Source organism: Pristis pectinata, chromosome 2 (genome assembly GCF_009764475.1).
Source record: "Pristis pectinata isolate sPriPec2 chromosome 2, sPriPec2.1.pri, whole genome shotgun sequence".
NCBI classification, from domain to species: Eukaryota; Metazoa; Chordata; class Chondrichthyes; order Rhinopristiformes; family Pristidae; genus Pristis; species Pristis pectinata.
In genome coordinates this window covers 52,130,800-52,151,876 of record NC_067406.1, presented here as the reverse complement: position 1 = coordinate 52,151,876, position 21,077 = coordinate 52,130,800, and the positions used below count along the sequence as shown (strand labels likewise).

Sequence of the window (21,077 nt, the reverse complement as noted above, 5' to 3'; positions counted from 1 at the left end):
TTATTTTTATTATTCAATAAAGTTATAAATAAATTCAATAATTTAAAATCTTTTGATGGTTACAGTAACTTTGGAAAGTTCTGGAAAGATGAAAGTAACTAATTAGAAATTGTGTCAAGTGTGAAAACCTGCAGATCAGATTAACTGTTGATCTGATTCAAAATCAGAAACTGCTGGAAACACACTCAATAGTCAGGCAGCATCTGTGGAAAGAGAAACAGAGTTAATGTTTCAGGTCAAAGCCCCTTGGTCAGAACTGGGAAAGAGAGGGAAAAAAAGTTAGTTTTAAGTTGCAGGAAGATGGGGGAGAGATGGATGGGGAAAAAGGAATATCTGTGATAGATTTAGAGCAGGTTTGCTTTGGAAGTGAGATGCTAGTGGGGCATCTGGAGAGTGACAAAGAAGTGTGATGTGTTGCAAATAGCAAATCAGATTATCCTCATGGAGAGAGAAAAAAACTGAGCAAATATCACAAATTGATGACTTAAAGCAGAAATGGTCAGTTTTCTGATATAGATAGAGAACATGAGCTATCAGAAGTTGGAAGACTGCAATGGGTGCAGATGAAGTTGAGAAGCTTTTCCTCGAGCTTTCTTTAGGTCTCATTACAACAGTGCAGGAGGAGAGATTAAAGTGGCAGGCAACAAGAAGTTCTCATTGCTCCTGTGGACAGAACTCGGGTGCTGCGCAAAGTGGTGGCCCAATCTGCATTTGGTGTCTCCAGTGTAACAGAGACGACATAGTGAATAGCAAATAGGTTGGCAGAAGTGCAAGTGAATTGCTGCTTCGTTAGGAAGGACTGTTCGAGTCCCTGATTGGTGGGTAAGGAAGAGGTAAAAGTACAGGTGTTGCATCTGCATGGTTGCATGATGATGTGGAGTGGTTGGTGAGGATGGAAGAGCAGACCAGGCAGTTGCAAAGGAAACGGTCCCTCCTGAGTACAGAAAGGGGAGGAGAGGGGAAGATGAATCAGGTAGTGGAGTCTTGTTGGACCTGGTGGAAATTGCGAAGGATGTTCCATTGAATGTGAAGACTGATGAGGAGGAAGATGAGGACCAGCGGAAATCTACCCGTAATCTGGGAAGTTTGTGTTAGATATTCACATTGTGCACATTCAGTCTTTCTTGTGAACACCACTGAAATATCACCAGTAAAGCTATTTATGATGCAGAGAAAATGCTTGGGTACTTCCTGAAGCATGGAACGAAATGTAGACAATAACAATTCTATTGAGACCGTGGTAGTGCTGAGTTCTAAGTCTAAGTGCAGTGCTCACATTAATTTTCTCTTTCTCTAATGAACAGGCCCACAATCTCCTAGCTAGTCAGCCCATTCGTGGGCCTGTTCATTAGAGAAAGAGAAAATTAATGGAGAAACTTCCTAGGGAAGCATTACTGAAGGCCCAAGAGCAAGGGAAGTGACTATATTTTTTTGTATAAAACCTATATGTATGTAGAGAGTATAATGGGCAGTGTGGCACCTGTTGGTGATACAGCATGTTGGTGCTTACTGCCTTGTCCTGGCGAGGGAGCACAAAATTCTCAGTTTCACCCAAGTTATACAGCAAAAGTCACACAGGTCACCTCAGTGCCAGGGAATTTCCTGCTACATGCAATGCATTGGTAGAATGCTTGAAACACATTGACAGTTCCTATTTAGTGAGAAGAATTGTGCAGTTTCCAGAAAAGTGAACTTGGAGAGCAAATGAAAACACACCCAAAGTGCAATGCATCACAGTGAGGACAGTTTAAGATGCTCTGACATTAAGAAATGGTCAATGTATTATCTTCAAAAGCTCTGCAGTTCGGGCATTTCTGTGATGTTCTATTGGTATGAAAACAGACTGCCAATTGAATAGTAATCTGTCAGTTTTATTTTCCGACAAATGCTCTGCAGCACCAGAGTCCGTCAAAAGGTTGTATAGTTAATTTGCTAAGTCAACTGTTCTTTCTCAGTTATACCAACTGCTATGTAATGTTAAGAACAGAGAGTGCAAAATAAGCAAACCTAACTAGGATGTGCAAGGTGGTACTTCAAGATCATGTACTCTTGCTGTGCAAATTTTTATAACAATTATTTGATCACTTGAACCAATGTTCTGCGAGTTTTCCCTCTAGTTGTGAAAGTACTTATGCAATACTAAAGAAAGCATTAATTCGCTATCATATTGAGTTTTGATATGTTGTCAAAATAACACAAAGCTAAACGTGCTCAGGCATTCATTTCCCAAAATCTGCTTTGCTGTCTGCCTCACCATTAAAATATATCAAATGGCATTGAAGTTGCCGTACTCATCAATGAGTTATTTGATCACCATCACACAGTAATTTGTGTGAGCTTGTGTATATAATTGGTTGCCATGTTTTCTACACGACAGTGATAGTTACACATTATATACTGGGGGCAGTAGGTAGAGAACATTTGTTTTGGGTGTGTTGAGGGTAAGACCCATCCTCTCATTTGCTTCAATGTGGACTGCAGCTTGACTACTGAGTGAGTTTGGTTGCCAAGTGGGAATGGTCACAAGTTGAATGACTCCCAGTTAGTCCTGCAGGTTAGTTCCACTCCAGTGGGAAGCCTGTTGGAGCTGAGGTGCAGCATTGCATGAGGAAGATTAAAGGCAGGAGAGTTATCAAGGAAAGAGTCAACCCCCTATTAGGGAGCAAAGGGCAGTCAGTGCTTGAAGCTGGAGGATGTAAGTGAGGACTTAAATGAAAACTCCTGAACTTTATTCTTGCTGTAGAAGGACGCTGTATTAGGAGAATTTGGGGAGGGAAACAGTGAAATTCTAGAAACCGTTACTATCGGAAGAGAGGGAGTGTTAGACTTCTTAGTGCAGATGAATCCACAGAGCCTGATGAGATGTATCCCAGGCTGCTGTGGAAAGCAAGGAAGGAGATTGCTGGGGCTCTGACAGAAATTTCCAAATCTTCTCTGGCCACAGAATAGGTAGCAGATGATGAAAATACAGCAAATATGATACCAGTATTCAAAAAGAGCAGCACAGATGAACCAGCGAATCTAACACCAGTGGTAGGGAAGTTAAAAATTCTGATGGTCAGGATTAATTTACACATGAAAGGCTAGGATTAATCAATGATAGTTGGCATGGCTTTGTTTTGCGGAAATCATGCCTGAATAATTTGACAGATTTTTCAAGGAGATAAGGGAAATAATGGATGTAGTCTACATAAGGTCCCTCATTGGAGACTGACTGCAAAAGATTAAAGCCCATGGCACTTAGGGCAAGTTGGCAAATTGTATTCAAAACTGGCATAGTGATAGGAGGCAGAGGGTGATGATGGGGGGTTGGTTTTGTGACTGGAAGCCTGTGACCTGCAGTGCATCATGGGGATCAGTGCTGGGATGCTGATTGTTTGTCAGGTACATTAACAACTTGATGTGAATGTAGGAGGTATGATCAGTAAGTTTGCAAATGAAATGAAAATTGATGGTGGTGTTGATTTGAAGGGGGTAGAGTTGGGCTACAGGACCAAATGGGTGAACTGGTAAGATGGTTGAGCAATGGAAAATGGAATTTTATACTGTTAGATATGAGATGAGATATTGTGGAAGGATTAATAAGGCTCGGACATACACAGTGAATAGGGAGTATTGAGGAACAGAGGGTTGGTAGCCAGAGATGTTTCCCATGGTAAAGTTGTCTAAAACTAGAGGGCATAGATCTAAGGAGAGAGGGAAAAGTTTGAAGGGGATCTAAGAGGTAAATTTTTCACACAGAGTAGTTGGTATCTGGAATGAGCTGTCAAAGGTAGCTGTGGAGGCAGGAATAGTAACAATATTTAAGAGGCATCTGGATAAGTATTTGAATGAGCAGGGCATAGCGGGATATGGAATTAATGCAGGCAAGTGGGATTAGTACGGTTGGGCATGATGGTCATCATAGGTGCGGTGGGCTGAAGGGCCTGTTTCTCTGCTGTACAACTCTATGACTCTAAGTATCTAGATGAGCACTTGAATTGTCAAGGCATAAAGGCTGTGGACTTGATGTAGATGGGTACTTGATGGTTGGCATGGGCATGGTAGGCCAAAGGGCCTGTTTTTGTGCTATGTACCTCTATCACTTGATGAAGTGTCAGGGCAGCGATGCAATCTTCTGCACTCAGTTTGGCTCTGTTGCAGAACCATGAATGTTTAACAGAGTGAGGTGTTAATTAGTGCAAACACCATGCCTGGCATTGAAATATAACAGTTACAAAGGTGGAACATAATTCTTCAAAGGTTTAATTGTTAGAGAATGTTTAAAAAGTTTAAAATTTTAAGAGTTTTTTTATTTCCTTTGTCTCTTTCTTTATTCTTTGCTAATTCAATTTTTTCTTGTCTTTCTGCATCTAATTTGACATTGAATTCAACCAATTTAATTTGCATCCCTTCATTAGTGTTTGTGCTGTTAATTGAACAATTCTTCAATCTGATTTGTCAATTGCTTGCCCCTTTCACTCACAACCCAGATATCTGATTAACCTTCCTGAGTCATTACCAGCTCAGGTTTCCAGTATCTTGCTGAGAGTTACTTTCATCCAGCCAGTTCAGTTTTGGTGGCCTACATTTTTCTCTCAGGATGAAAATTGTGAATTTACCAGGTGACTTCTGCCAGCAATTTCCCCACTGTGTTCTGCCACTGGACACTGTATAGAGTCCAGTGCAAGAGTAGAATTTGCTAATTCCCTGCTGGGTAACCTGTTTTCAGGAATCCAATCCAGATCTCTGTATATCTAATACAGGATCTGTGAGCCAATTTACAGATATTTGAAGGAGATTCTGTGGCTTCAGCCAATAAAAGTTTTGAGGTGAATTATTTTTTCTTATATGTATTTGCTTTAATGTTTTCAGTTTTGTTATTTTTATTTTTTTAATGTTTTTTATTTTTCAATTCTTTATTTCATTCTTAATAGTTTTTAAAATGTATTTGTACGTCTAGCCCATTCAGATTCATTTAAAAACATTGCAAGGCTTGATAGCAGCAAAGGTGGAGAGATGGCATTTTCATCTGTCAATGGCTCTTGGTAAGTCTTACAAGACCCAGATATGTAAACAAATCTCACTGGCCCATAAGTCCTCTGTGAAGTGCAACCCTGGGCCCCACTCAGCAAAACTACATGATTGATTTCTGTGGAATACTATTTCTGTGGTGTTAACTTTTCAGGGGCTATCAGATTTCAAGTTTTGATGGACATATAATTTCATCCTTGTTACTTTCAGTTCCACTCCCGGCAAGATACTTAGTTTTTGAAATATTAATTAAAAAAGCTCTAATTACATGTTTGCTACTCCCAGAAAGCCAAAAAAAAATGTGGCCTTTCTGTTGTCTTGCTTGAGGCTAATTTCCACTACAGATCACATTGGTTTGAATCAGCAAATACAATTCTTTAGGATTTATAGTGTTACCTGTACAGCAATAATCATATTCCTTATTCATTTTTTTCTTTCAGTTTTGACGTGGATAATGGCACATCATCAGGTCGGAGTCCCCTAGATCCAATGACGAGTCCTGGCTCAGGACTCATTCTACAGGCCAACTTTGTACATAGTCAACGGCGGGAGTCCTTCCTGTACCGGTCTGATAGTGACTATGACCTCTCTCCAAAGTCTATGTCAAGGAACTCCTCCATTGCGAGTGATATGTAAGTAAAACAAGCTTCTTTCTTTAATGGCTATGCAATGGCACAATTAAAACTTCCTATGTTGCAGAAGAATCAAAATATATATACATTTTATTTTCTTCAGAATTGTAAAACCAGTAACTAAAACCACTAAATGTCAGGCAATGGGCAAATAGAATTTTCTACAAATGCATTAAGCTTTCATCCCCAGGAGCATGTTTTTTCAGGCTGTAGTCTGTGTACTTCAAAAGGAGAACACTCATGCAAACTGATGACTGATAGCCATCACATGTTTTCTCACAGCAGATCAGATGTCAAATGATTTCAAACATATGTCAAAATATTAGGAGAGTGACCTATGGTGGTCCAAATCACTTTCCTTTTTGCTGACACTGCACAGATGCAACAATTATGGTTACAGGAAACAACAATTAGCTTCCAGGTCTAGGCCTGTAACATTGACCCAAGGGCATGCGTTTAAATCCCATTTAAATCCTGCAGCCGGAGAATCCCAATTCAAGATAATAAATAAACCTGGAATTAAAGAACAACATTAGTCATAGAAACCACAAAGCTACAGTGTTGGAAATTCCCCGCCCTCTTCACTAATGTCTTTAATTGAAGGAACTCTACAGTCTTGAACAGGTTTGGTATAGATGTGACTCCAGACTCACTCATTTGATAAATTCTTAACTGAGTCTTTATTCAGGCTGATAGGGATGGGCGATTAAATGCCTGCCTTGTGAGCAATGTCCACAACACTAGAGGAAGTGCATTCTGCTAAATCCTTAGAGTTCTATTCATAGAGAAGTCAGAGACCACAAAGGGCATGAAAGATCACAAGTTCTCAACTAAAGGTGTGTGGCAATTGACCTTCCGATGATTGACCATTAGGTGTTTTGTATATTTTTCATGATGCATAATGTTTAGTTTACATATTAGAAAGAAACAGTATGTGTGGGGATATTAAATAGAGGTCTTTCTGGCAGAGCAGTGCAATGTTTTTAGAATCTAATATTTAATGCCAATGTTTGAAACAAAAGCACAAATTTTAAAACAAATTATCCTTTTTCTGTGGCTGCAAACATTTTGTTTTTCATTTCCTTTACATTTTGTTGATTGAACATGGCTATGAAATCACCCATCAATATGGACACTAAGCAAATTATACTTTGAAATATTTTTATAACTGCACTGCAATACAATCAATCCTGAACTAATGTTTTCCTGAGGGGGTGTATAGTATATTGGAACTACAGAATGTTCTTCCATGGAGGAGGGAGGCATGTTCACACACACTTCCTGGTCCTGTGTATTGAGTAGACACTAAGCACCTTTTCTGACAAAACTGAAACGTATGATTGCAGCTTGCATGCCTCTGAGACCAGCACACTAGGCCTAGGAGTATATCACCAGCCTCCTCTGCTTTTTTGTAATCTTTTCTAAACTTTTTACCTTGTATATTCTGCAAGCAATGCTATCAAAATCCCTAATATATACTTTACTATCATGTTCTGTTTTTGTGCCTCAGATGACACCAGACCTAGTGTGAAGGAAATGTACTTTTATGAAGGAAATGTACTTAACAATCAGCAATTGATTCCAATTTTCAGCCAATTTAAATTGTGATTTGCAGTTTTAACTGAATTTAATAGCATTATATTCTAAAATTGAGAAATTGGTCACCATACACGTGATTACATTTAAGTTTATTGGAGGAAACAGCTACACCTCTCGTGTGCAGAAGTTGCAGTCCTCTGTTAATCCTTCTTCATGACAATGTATGGAGAATGCTCACAGCTGTGATCAGTATAATCACAGTATTTAACACCTAAAGCATAAATTTTAATTTCAAATTTGTGGTTAGTGCAACTGCTTGAGATTTTTATTTGGAGTAATAGATCGTCATAGAGTTGTACAGTACAGAAACAGGCCTTTCGAGCCAACTTGTCCATGCTGACCAAGATGTCTATCTGAGCTAGTCTTATTTGCCTGCATTTGTCCCATATCCCTCTAAACCTTTCCTGTCCAAATGTCTTTGAAATATTGTAATTGTACCCATCTCTACCATTTCCTCTGGAAGCTCATTCCATATAACCAACACTCTCTGTGTGCAAAACTTGCCTCTCAGGTCTCCTGTAAATTTGTCCTGTCTTGCCTTAAATCTATTCTTTCCTAGTTTTAGCCCTACCCTGGAAAAAAGCCTGTGACCACCCACCTTATCTATGCCCTTTGTGACTTTATAAACCACTTTAAGGTCACATCTCTGCCTCAGTCACTCCAGGGAAAACAGTCTCAGCCTATTCAGGCTGCCTTTTAACTCAGCCACACCAGTCCCAGCAATAGACTTGTGAATCTTTTCTGCACCCTCTCTAGCTTAATCACATCCTTCCTATAGATTGGCAACCAGAAATGCACACCATATTCCAGTTGGGGTCTCACCAACATTTTATGCAGCTGTAACACGACATCGCAATTCTTGTACTCAATGCCCCTTTTGATGAAGGCAAGTCAACATAACTCAAGACTGTAACTCTCCCACTTTGTTTTAATGATGTTCTATTGTAACTTTCTCCTCACATTTTGATTTCATTGGAAGCTCTTGATAGAATTGCCATGTTTTCTGTTGGACTGCTTATACTTTTTTTTAGTAAATTTCTTTTGTTGAATATGCCATTCAGGTCTCCCACAAAAAAAGATTAAATATTTTAAAAATTATATATTTTATTGAAAGCTCAGAAGTTTATCTAAATTTGGTAAAATTTCTTTGTCTCCATAATATCAATTTCCAAAGCTTCACCTTAGTAGTATTCTTATGTGGTTGTATTGACACAGAATAGATTAGATTATTTTTTAAGTTTATACATAAATAGTTTTCCATAATACTGGTTTTATATTGCACATTGTAGTTTATGAATGTCTTTATGGATTTTCTGATGTTAAAAAAGCATGTGAAATTGAATATCTAAATGTCAAAGAGGAATAGATTGAAAAACATTGACTTCATAATGAATGTGCACCTTGTACCAGTGTAATACAGTTCAAGCAAATGTAATTATCTTCTGTTTGCTTGTATACAATCTTGTAATGCATCAGGGGGTCCCAACGTCCTCCAACAGAAAGTCCACGATGCTGGCCTGTGGGTTTGACACCCTTGTAAGTGACCTATGAATGGAAATCTGCCTGGTTTTAGTCCCTTTTGGTCTGTTCATGTGTGCCTGCAAGATATATTGCCTCTTATGACAGACCTGTTCTTCTGCACGTGACATGGTTGTTTCCAATTAGACCCTCTGACCCAGTAGTTAAAGCTGCAAAATGTTGAAAGCTGTTAGCTCAAAAGACATTTTTATCCAGCCTCTGTTCAGAATCAAATATGGTACCTTCACACTTATCTGACTGATAATTAATAATATAATTATGCTTGCCCCAAAATTCAAGTTTCCAAAAATTAAGTGGAAAATAGAAGTTTAAAAAAAAACTCTTGTTACATTTGCAGCTTTAAGTGAATTTATAAATAACCATTTCTTTTGGTCAATATAGGTATTAATCATAACATATTTAAAATGAAATATATTCATATGTCAGTTTAATACAACAATTCAAATGGGCTTGAAACAGTAATTTTTTGATCAACAGAACCCAAATGCATCTTTGAGGAGGTTCTATTTTCAATTATTTTTTTCTGTTTTAACCAGAATTTAAAAACCAAAATCCATTTCTGAGTTTTAATTTTGTAGCTGGATGTTTATTTTGTTTTAACTTTAGCTTTCTATTTGCACATTCCATGATTCTACTCTTTCTCCCCTAAAACACTGAAAGTTATTAATTTCATATTATGGTGGAAATTTGGGCTATGATTATAGAATGGACATGGAGACACTAGCCACCAAGAAGCAATATATCAGACCTAAGAATCAGATAATTTGAGAACCATAGCATAGTTATATCTGTTAACTATTGGTTAGTAGTCTGAATTTCCAGAGGCCTTGCTCTGCTGCTGTGTTGCCAGTCGTTTCCAGTAAAGGAAGTGGAACTCTCCCTATATTTCCACAGGACACTTAACCAGACAAAGTAAACAATTCTCACTTGTAAGGATATAGCAGAGGTGCTGAATGCCAGCAGGAACTTCAGAACCATGCCACACTGCCTCAATAAAGCCAAAGACTTAATGACATTTTAAAAATTCTTCGGCATGAAAGGTCATCCTGCCTGTCTTCTAAAAGTAGTTGACCTTCCCAGAGATTGATTACATTTCCTGGAAAGCATGTTGATAGATTTCTTAGGCGCATCACCAAAGCCTGCCAGCTCTCCATTTGGCCTGTGGCGAGCCTAATGAACAGTAGTGCACCCCCAGAGGGTGATTTCCCCCAGAATTTTGAGCCCCAGCTGTGGGTGTCAAATTAGAAGTGGTTTCATGCTGTGAAAAAACACTCAGCAGATGTTAAGCTACTAGCAGATGAACATTTATATCATCAGCATAAGATGGTATTGAACCATGTGCTTTAACTCCATCTAAGCTGTAATCTATATCTTTTATGTGTTATATGGAATGACATAGTGCCCTATAACTCTCTAAAATGCCAATACTGAAATACATCTGCATTAAATTTTATTTTTTTTTGGACTTGCCCAAGTTATGGATGTCAGTAATTGAAATAAAATTGTTTCTCTTTTTGCCACCACATATCAACATTGACTATTCCCAGGGCAGGTTAAGTATAGTTAGGTGCAAAGTAATGTTTCCTTTACTCTTTTCCCCCATTGATTGCCTTGAAATTGGACAATTTGAATAATAACATGATCCTGTTTATATGAAACTCTCCACTCTACCCATCCCACCTCACTGCCCAAGGCCAACAGGTCCTCCTTATGTTGCATTACTCAGAACTAAATGCATTATTCCAGAGGTTTTTGGTTATCACTCCAGAATGAAACTTAACATATGGACAAGTTGTGTTTACTTGTCATTGGTAATGGTAACTTGCCATTTTTATATTATCCATTTGTTTTATGTGCCTTTTAGAATAATCTCAACAAAAATAACTAGTTTGTGAAGAAGATGGACTATATAGATTACTTAAGCATTGTTAATGAATTTCATTGGCTGAGAAAGCACTCAAAGTAGTTTTAAATACCATTTTGGACTTCAAAGCCCATTTGAAAGTTAATCAGAAAGCAGCAATCTGAAATTAAAAAAACACAGTTGCTAGTCAGGCAGCATCTGTGGAGAGGGAAGCAGAGTTCACATTTCAAGTCAATGAACCAAATGTGAGTTCTGATAAAAGATCATTGTCCTGAAGTGGGAAACTCTAGTTTTCTTTCCACAGGTGCTACCTTACCTGGTGAATGATTCCATTATTTTCTATTTTTGTTCTATTTTAAACCTTGATGATGGTTTCATCTCTTATTTCAAACTATACCTGTATTGATCATCAGTAAGTGACAATGTGAAGCATTTTTACCTTCTACAATAACATCCAGCTCACATTGACTTTAGAATCTCTGCCCAGGAATTTTGAAATAGTAACATACCATTCCTTCTTCAATTTGTGTTGGTGCACCCAGCACTTTCAAATGATGTACCTACTGGAATAAAGAAGGGATTGTATGGATTTTTATGTAACTAATAGGAATTATCTCAATGTGTATGTTGCTGTGATAGATAGGAAATTATTTTTGTGAATGTTTGTTGTCAATTATGGTGGTAATTACTCAAAAGTACAGATGAAGGGAAAAAAACACACAAAGAAATGGAATGCATTTCCTAGTTTTGCACAAAATCATTGTGAGTACTGGCGCCTGGGCAACAAAAGCACCAAGGATTTCTTAACCCCCAAGGAACTTCGTTGTAAACTTGCGGTGGAATGAGGAGGCCCTTCTGTGTGTACCCTTTCCTGTTTGTGGGCTAAGTAGTGGGGTTGCCTTTTCACTAATTTCAGTGCATTTCATTTAGCAGTCTTAATGGTGGGAGTTTGGTCAGCCAGATTTCTGCTATAATTTATTGAGGCATAATCTTTAATATGCGTGACTCAACTCTTAACCTTCTGAGTACTGAGAATATAATGAATACCTGCCCATGCCGGTAAAAGCCCTGAGTGAGCAGATGTCACTTATTCCTTTATTTTGTTTCTGGCACAATACCGCAATGGACAAGAGATCTTGCTGAGCTCAATACTCAGAGGGTAAAGAGAAATTCCCTGCTGATTTCATTTAACCTCCTTAATTATTGATGCAAGCCAGCAGCACATGCATGGGAAAATGGTCAAGCTTGCCATGATAATGCTGCTATCATACTACAAATAAATTTCTTTTAATGCACTAATTTTTCACAGTGATTTTTGCAGTGTGGTCTTGCATTGCTTGCAAGGTCATCCCAACAATCTTAAAGTTGGCTTGAGAAGCAAATTGCCATGGTATTTCTAAAAAAATATTGTCTGGGCAATAAAATACTGAATATTTGTTTATTTCTTGTGATTGTTCAAGAATTTATTTAAGTTGTAAAAATAATGATGTTGTCCATAGTACTGTTGTACCGAAGTGTTCAGCCCTAGTTACGAGAGGAGCTAATGGATAAGCAATAGAAATTCATTGTCTCTGTTACTCCTTGGCCCAAGACCTTGACCTTGAGGTTCAAGTGAGTGCATTAAATTAGTTTTTGAAACTCTCATTTGCATTCACAATTTCAGGAAAGGTACTCAATAGAGAGAAGCAACATGATAACATCCAACTTCATGAAATTACAGATTACTCAAAGATATTGTTGATAACTGTTCCATACCTAAAGCATTCACTTCAGGTTCCTCCAAGACAAAGTAACGTACAGACGAATGCCATTCAAATACATTAAATGCCTATTTAATAGTTTTTCCTTTGACAAGTTATATGCTCATATTCAAAAGTTTTTAGAAAGAATAAATGTAGTTTCCTGAATTATGAAACTGGGTTAAAAATCAAACCTATTATCCAAACTAGCACAATGCAAAATATGGAACAACTTAGTGAAGAAAGAAAGGCAAAGTAAAAGCTTAATTTAAGGCAGATGGATTCAAGACAAACCTCATGCACTGCATAGTGTTGAAGGATGTTGCAATCAATTCGTAGGACTTTAGTCTTTTTATTAAAGACTGTGAAATGTGACATCATCTCTCGGGTAATACGGAAATGCCCAAACCAGTGTCCCATTATAATGAGAGAACCTTTCATTAGTTTATACCCTTGGGATCCAGTGAGATGAGCATAATCCATATATGCTTGAGATTTATTTTTGATGACTTTGTCCTGTTGATAGGATTAATCGCCGTCAGAGACCCTGTTTGGTTTCACGGAGATCAGAACCAGTGCTTTCATTGATGATAGGAAAGTAAGTGAATGCAGTAGTTGTTCCTTAGCATCAGTACTAACAACTAAAACCTAAACTCCCTTAAAACCAGTGACCTGTTGTGATTATCTAATTGGTTCATTTGAGGGCTTCTCATTGAATTGAGGATGAGGCTAACTCGTTGGCATTTTTGGTTTTTGCCCTGTCCTTTCCCTCTTTGTATTGCCAAATAATGTCCATTCTTCATGGAACATCGACACTGAATATTAAACTGAAAATAATGTCATATGGCTATTATGATTTTCTAACTGAAGTTCATTCCATGAAATAGTTATGTGTGTCCCAACAAATGTAGTCATTCTGATTCTCTTTTGAATTTTAGAAATATTTTTAGTTTATATTGGGATGTCAGGTAGGTTACTTTGTTTTAGAGGTCATAAAATAGATATTCTTAAAACTGATATTAAATCTAACTTTACACTTTTTCCTCAAGAATTTTCCCAATTCAACTGCTCCCAGCCATGTGGGACATAGAATCACAGCCAACAAATTAATGACAATTGACTTCATAATGCCTGTTCCAGTGCTAGCTCCCAAACTTGAGCTACCAATTCTTACCTCAATTTAGATTCTTGCTTTTTTTTTTGGTTGCCTACTTCCATTTAATCTATTTTAATAATCTGCCTCTGTTCCCACTTGAGGTGAAGAATGCCAATGACTACAGATATTTTCAAAGCAACGGCCCCATTGGCTGCATAAACAATTCAGTACAGTAAAATCTCTTGAAGGTTTTTGCCCTCAAGCCATTGAAAAGGCACTTTATGCCCTGCTAACTGCTATAATTAATTATATAGCCATGACCGGTAAATCCTCAGACTGCAAGACTCTGCAGAGAATTGCGAGCACAGCTGGAAAGATCACTGGTGTACCTCTTCCCTCCATCCTGGACAACAGACGATGTACCCAAAAGGCCTGCAGAATCATAGATGACCCCTCTCATCCCTCCCACGATCTATTTGTCCCACTGCCGTCTGGTAAGTGGTACTGGAGCATCCGGGCCAGAACTACTAGACTGTACAACAGTAATTTTCCCCCAGGTTGTCAGGCTCCTGAATACCCTGGAGGCAGTCTCAGACAAATGCCACGTCAAAAGTCCTGGTTTGCACAATGGCACATAAGAACTTTGGCTGCTGCTGAACATGTTTATACACTTAGTGCAATACACTGAGTTCTGTATTTTCTTTGTCTGATTCAGTTTTGCACTAACCTTGCACTAATTTTGTATCCTGTATATACCATTTTTGCACTATTTTTCTGTCTGCATTTATTGTATGTTCTCTGTTCTATGTATGTCCTCTGTTGCGTGAGTCTGGGGGAAACGACATTTCATTCCTCCATGTGTTTTACAGCATATTGGTGAATGACAATGAAGTATAACTTGAAATTGCAATCTAGGATTGGGGGATTGAGGAGGAGAGGTACTCTGCATTATCAAACCTTCATCTGCTGGTACCTGTTAAACCATTTCTTATTCCAGAAACAAAATAAAATAGAACTGAAATGTGTGACTTGTGAGGTCAAAGTCAGTGGCCATTTTCAACATAACTTACTTGCATAGTAATATATCTTGACAATTCATGTCACAATGTTCAGTATTTCAAATAAATAATATTTCTTTCTTATACATTCCATTTTTAGCTTGAAGCAACATAGTCAAGTAAAACTTGATTATCATAACAATGCAGCTTAATAGAAAAATATGTTTCTAATTGCAAATGTGAACCGCCAGATTTGGCAACTGTGAATCTGTACATGAGTATGAAATTCAACTACTAGAACAATGAAACAATTTTTTTTCTGATTGTAAACACCTTGTGACTAACTCTAAGGTGGAATTTTCTGAAGTCTTTAATCTAAATAATCTCTGCGATATCTATCCAAACATTTTGTTTTTAAAATGTTGGACAAACAAGAATGATTATTTTAAAACAAAGTCCTACTGAGAAGTTCAGATAATCTTAAAATCATGACTAGAGTGATCTCTTGTCATCTAAACTCTTAACAGAAATGATTTTTATTATAATTGTACTAATCCATTATTTTTATACAGTATACAAAATACTGTGTACAAATTAAATGCTATACTGGTGGTGTGTTTTTTTTTCTAGCAGAAGGTGTCATGGATGTTGCAATCATCTGATGTGTGATTTTTTTTTGAAAGATTCAAACCTGTGATACAGTGACTGCAGGATTGCAGGAACTTGATGTGTAATATGGTACTGGGAGATAAGACTGTCCAATCCATTGTACATATATTAACTTTCTGTTAACAAATAAGTTACACCTTGTTTTTCAAGAGAAAACAAGCACAAGCCTGAGAAGAATTGCATGGAGAGATGAGTTTCAATAATTGCTTGAATGGCCTTCAGTTTTGGATGTCACTTGCATCATTTCTGGACCAAGATTAAAAAAAATAACTTTTACATTGCTTTTAATAAAGGTGGAAATGATGTGTGATGATGTAATGTAATATTATTTTGTAATTAAAATATAAGTGGAGCTAAGATTCCAGAATCAGATTTAACCTGAAATAAAAGGGATATTTCATGCAATTTTGTTTTATAAACTTCATTTGCTTTAACCAAATCTGAAAAAATGTGAAGTAATAATGTTGAATATAAATCCTTGTACATTGGTATTGCTGTTGGAAATGCTTTCTACATTTATACAGTCCTTCTTTAACAATTAATTTAAACCACACTTGTTGCTCACTGTACTTAATTTCCTTCATGACTTTATACAGTACTTGTAACTTCTCTCCCCCCCCCCCCCCACTTTAATGTGGAAAGATGGTAATAAAATCAAGGATGAGGGTGTAGTTACTTGAAGGCTGGAGATATTCAAGGGTATTTTAAGCAATGTATGGCAACATATTCAGATGACAATCTCCAACAGTATTTCCCTGGATGATTAATTCTGTGTACATTAACGTCTTCCTTTCTGAAGCGACAAACTCCAAATCTGACTTAGTTGTATATGGGAGAATATTCAAGAAATATTAGCTAATAATTAGTATGTTGCTTCAAAAAGATGCATTTAAGTATTTTCAAAGAACAAATGTCAGAACATCAACTTCATTACAAATGGATTTAATTAATGACATTGTTTTTAGATTGAAGCACAAGAATTACAATTTAAGTTTCAAGGGAAAAGGTTGAAAAATCAAGAGAATAAAGTTACATACACAAAAGTTATTGTAATGTATAACATTTAATGGCCACTGGCTAGTTAAGTGCAACTTGTTATGCTGATTCTAATGTTTTTGAAACAACTGTTTCTGGGATGCGAGTGCTGGCTGCTCATCCTGATTTCCACTAAGATTTGTCCAGCTCAGAGTCAGGGAGTTGTTGATTCCTTCCTATGAGGTTCATTGATGATCCAGGTAGATATCTAGCAGCTTTTGTGGTCATTTTCTGGGCTTGACCACAAATTTGTAGTTTAATTGATGTATTGAATTCAGTGTCAGTACGTTCTATGCTGGTACAGCTGATGTGAACCATTGGGCCAGATTGTGCTGGCCTGACCCCTTCCTGGAAGCTCCAGCTGTAGTCTGCCCCTGGCAGCACTGAGCTGGGCTGGGTGTGGAACGTATCTCCATTGCACCCTGGGGTCCAGCGGTGGAGCTTGGGTGGTACAGCAACAGGGTTTCAGGTGAGCAGAGTGACCTGGCCCTGCCCCTGAAATGCTCCTGACAGCCTTTGGCAGCCGCACAGTCAGGGCTGGGGTTTTAATGGCTATGAAGGTTGTTATTGATTTTAATATTTTATTTGTCTCTGGTTTTAAAAAAAAAACTATTAAGATATCTTATTAGGTAAAATGTGAAGTAAATTAAAACTCAAAAACATAAGTAATTAACATCATTAAATTAAAGCAAAATAACATTTGTTGTACAGTCTCTATTCACATCTATGTAGTCTTGGATCCTTTGCCAAGTCTAGCCACTTTAGTGCTCAGAATCTTATCAAGAATGGATTCTGTGTCCAACTGACGAGCAGGCCGACAGATTTTGCTTTGCTGATTTGACAGATAGTCCCAGGCTTGCCCTGTAAAATGATAACGTTCAGTTTTTTTTTTAAAACAATTGTAAGCCATTGTTTTTGTTTAATCAAAAAAAGCAGGCAAAAGTCAACATGACTGGTCTGTTTTTCTAGTTACTTACTAATTCATACCTGTGGGATTCTCTTTCTCTTCTACTAACATTGGATAAGAAATAGGAGCAGGAAAAGACTGCCTTCCAAGTCTGCTCTGCATTCAATAATACCTTGACAGATCTTTTACATGAATTATACTTTGCCTACCTATCTCCATATGCCTTGCTATCCCCCAACAAGGTGTAGAAGAACTATTCTCCCATCTCACAGAACATATTACATTTTAGAAGAAAAAAGAACTTGCATTGTCTGTGTTTTTTAATTATTTGGCTATGGGGTATGGACATCACTGGAACTTTGACACATATTATCCAATTGTCCCTGACTGAAGAGGCAATTGAGGCGGTTATTAACAGGCGGGAGAGTGGCCAAAATGGGTGACAGCGAGTGCTATAGGAAAGGGGACAAAAATGGGAAGAGCAGTGGTGGATCAGAAGGAGAGAGGAAATGGGGAGGGTGTGGAACAAGTGGGAAGGGTTTCCTGAAGTTGAAAAATTGAGTGTTCATAGCGTTGGATTGTAGACTGCTGAGACAGTTAAATGGGTCTGGAATCATGTTTCCGCCAAGCAGGGTTAGGATGGCAGGTTTAATCCCTGAAGGATATTAGTGATCTAAATGTTTTTTTTCAGCAATCCTCTTTCATTATCCCTTGCCAACCCATAGTTCATCACTTTTTTTTTCACTGCAGCTCCTTTTCATGCCCAGGAATTTAAGGGCCATGCACTTTATTGCACAGCTAACAAATGGTCCCTAGTGAAAAGAAACAGTCCAAAATCTTTTTGCGATTAATAAAACTATTTTAGTGTTTGTACAGTTACTATAGTAATTACATGACACATCTCAAGAGGTAACCTTCCCTATTTAGGGAGTTTTCAGGAGAACTCCATTTGTATGTTTGGTACCTCTCATAACTCTAGCTTGGCTGACTATATTTTCAGCTAAAATGTTTGACTTGCAGCATACGTAATGTGGACAGGAACATAAATTTCAACAACACTTTTTTTTTGCAGGGTTGTGTTTTTATTCAAGGGACACCTTGGACACAAATCATATTGTCATAATACAGATATTTTGGTTATTCATATTGTCAATAAAAACTATAGTCCCTTTACTTAAGAAATTATCTTGAATTTGCACCATATTTGAAACTATAATAGTTTTTGGAGAAGACTGCTTTAATAACTGATATTTAATCAGTTCACATTTAAAAGGGCAGAACACAAGCAATATTCACGAATATGGGGTTTCTCTGAATGTTGACTCAAAGTGATTGTTGGGTTACCAAAAACTGCTGAAACTATAATAACTATTACTCAAAGTCACAATGCCTCTTTTAGCCTTGGCTATGTTTAGAATTTTTTTGGGACCACATTCTTATTCATTGGAGTCATCACATAGACTCATAGTGCTGCTGTTTATCAATTTCCAGAGCAAGGCAGAGAGATGCCTCAATAGTATCTACGACAGAGCAAAGATGTAATGTGTCAGAGGCTTGTTGTCCTAGAACTTTAAGATAATGCAGTTCCAACTTTCAACTCCTTACCTATTCTGGGCATGTCTAAAATTATCTGGCTGAGTAGAATGGCTTTTTTTGGCAAACCTTTTGAAGATAATGAAGGTGTTAAAACACAAAGTGCAGTAATTCAGCTGGGATTTGGTGCTAATGAAGGAAGCATTTCTGTTGATGAAAGCTGATATCCATACACACAAATGACCTGTAGGCAGTTAATTGTAATAAAGGATACTTTAAAACATGGCTCTTATTCTGCACGGGAGGTGACTGCCACACACTGTTAGCAGAATGTCAAAATGAAGTGCTCCCAGCTTGAGCCAATCCATATTTTGAAAATATAAGTGAGTCTTTGTGGTATTGTACCAAATATCAATCATGTCCCAGGTGTCATGAATATGATATGAAGTTGAAGAACCATCCAGCAGGAAAACATGTTAAAAAGAACATTTGTAATACACAGAACTTTCTGCAGTGTGTCAGACTGTTGGTCCTATAGTCTACACTGGCCTGTATGCTTCTTATGAGCATTCATCCACTCCTTTTCATAAAGCTTATCTGTGTAAATATGTTAATTACAGAGCTTATCCAAAAAATTGAAATAAATGTTTTTAATCAATCTACTTGTACAGGATATACCAACATAGATAAAACTTGAAAGGAAAATAAGAACTTCATAGCTACCAAATTTCCATTATGGTTCATTGATTAATCCTATTTATGTTACATTATTCACTCCTCCAAAAATCAAGATTTTGAAGGATTTATTTTGAGGAGAAAAACAGCAGCAGTTGTTTGTCATTTGCTGCTGATTTGAAGATTCCCCAGGTATTGTCTTGGGTGAGATTTTTACTTCTTAAAGGGAAACAAAGTTGAAACCCAGGAGATCATGTGCCTTCTGTGGACGGTTGATACCAAAGGAAAAGGCAGATCTGTTTGCATAGCAGCCACAACCCTACAACAAAAATAGTTAATGAAATATTACAAAACCAAAATCTTAGTTATACTTTTAGTAGTTCTGTAGTTCTAACAGTATAATTTTAGGTATATCATTGAAATTAATATCTTTCTTATTAAGTTTTAAAGTTGTAAACAAATTACTTTCACTGTTTTGCTTATAAAATGTCCATCCATAAAAAGAGAACTGTGTTATGTTGTGATTTCCTTAATGGTGTTACATTAAAACTCCAGTAATCTGGCATTGTTGGGACTTATGTGGTGCTGGACTGGTATGTTTTGTGTACTATTAGATGTTATTCCCTATCAATACCCCAATGTACTTTTAATTAACTTTTTTAGATGTTCCATATTATTACAATAAACTTTCCAATGAACCCTGTAGATCTGAAGGGAGTGCGGGAAATGGGGGCCCGGTGATTTTAAATGGACAGCCCGGTAACCAGGGCCTGGCTGAGATGGAAGGAAATGCAGCAACCAGGGCACCAGAGTTTAAAGGGAAGTGCTGGAACTGGGGCCCCAGTGGATTAAAGGAGCACAGGAACCAGAGTCTTAGTGAGTTTCAGAAGAGTGTGGCAAGCATTACCTCAGGTGTGAGATACTGAACTATCAGGATCTCCAAATTGTTAGATGACGTATTATTGGAATTTTATTGTACTGCTCTGAAGGAGCTCTTAAAAGTAGTTGGTTTTTAGAATAGCCTAGTGTGAGTGGGAACGTGAGGTACAGAGGCAAGTTCAAGGTTCTTCATTTTCTGGAAATTCGGACTTTTTAATGCAGTTTCATTTCAGTGGTTGAATGTCCATTCAAACTATCAAAATAGCAATATTAATGGTACTAGATATTGTGGGGGAACCTTATAATTCCAGAAATTCAAATGTCTCTGTAAACTTGCTATAGCTAAAATCCAGTATGAACACTTGTCAGCTGCTCTGCTGAGTCCACGGCACTCCTAAGATGAACTAATTTGGAACTTGTGACACTGTTGCACAGGTGCCAGGTGTACTGTATCCATTTACAACTTGCCCAACATTGTTTCATGAAGAAATGAAAATGTTCAAAATGAATAATTGTTCTGTGAAAATATCCTTAACTCACGCTCACTTTATTTGATGGCTATAATCTATTTTGATAACATGTAAAATGTAACCATTAATTTATTCATATTTTGCAGTCATGGAGATGACCTAATAGTGACTCCTTTTGCGCAGGTGAGTTACATCATTGTTCACACAGTTTCAAGTTATTAAGCTGATTCACTTTACAAGCCTATCTTTTGGCGATTAAAGAGGAAGTCTCTTTTAGTGCACATAGTCTATTGCAGAGAATATTTTTCACATGCATTTCATATTGAAGGGTAATATTTCTCATTTGGAGCTTCAGTTTATTATGAGAACACTTCCCACGTTACAGATAATTATTTGTGGGGTTAAACTATCAAATTCTTATGTTTGTAT

At 37.3% G+C, this 21,077-nt stretch overlaps 1 protein-coding gene across 10 annotated transcripts in view; it reads left to right on the top strand.

Moving 5' to 3' along the window:
* The window catches only part of LOC127567551 (cAMP-specific 3',5'-cyclic phosphodiesterase 4D), a 938,945-nt gene that overhangs the window by 800,879 nt on the left and 116,989 nt on the right, over nt 1-21,077 (top strand). For all 10 annotated transcript variants that reach the window (XM_052010574.1, XM_052010577.1, XM_052010573.1 and 7 more), the window contains 2 exons: nt 5,454-5,645; nt 20,795-20,831. In XM_052010574.1, the coding sequence (XP_051866534.1) occupies nt 5,454-5,645; nt 20,795-20,831 (229 nt within the window). The remainder of the gene's footprint in view (nt 1-5,453; nt 5,646-20,794; nt 20,832-21,077) is intronic.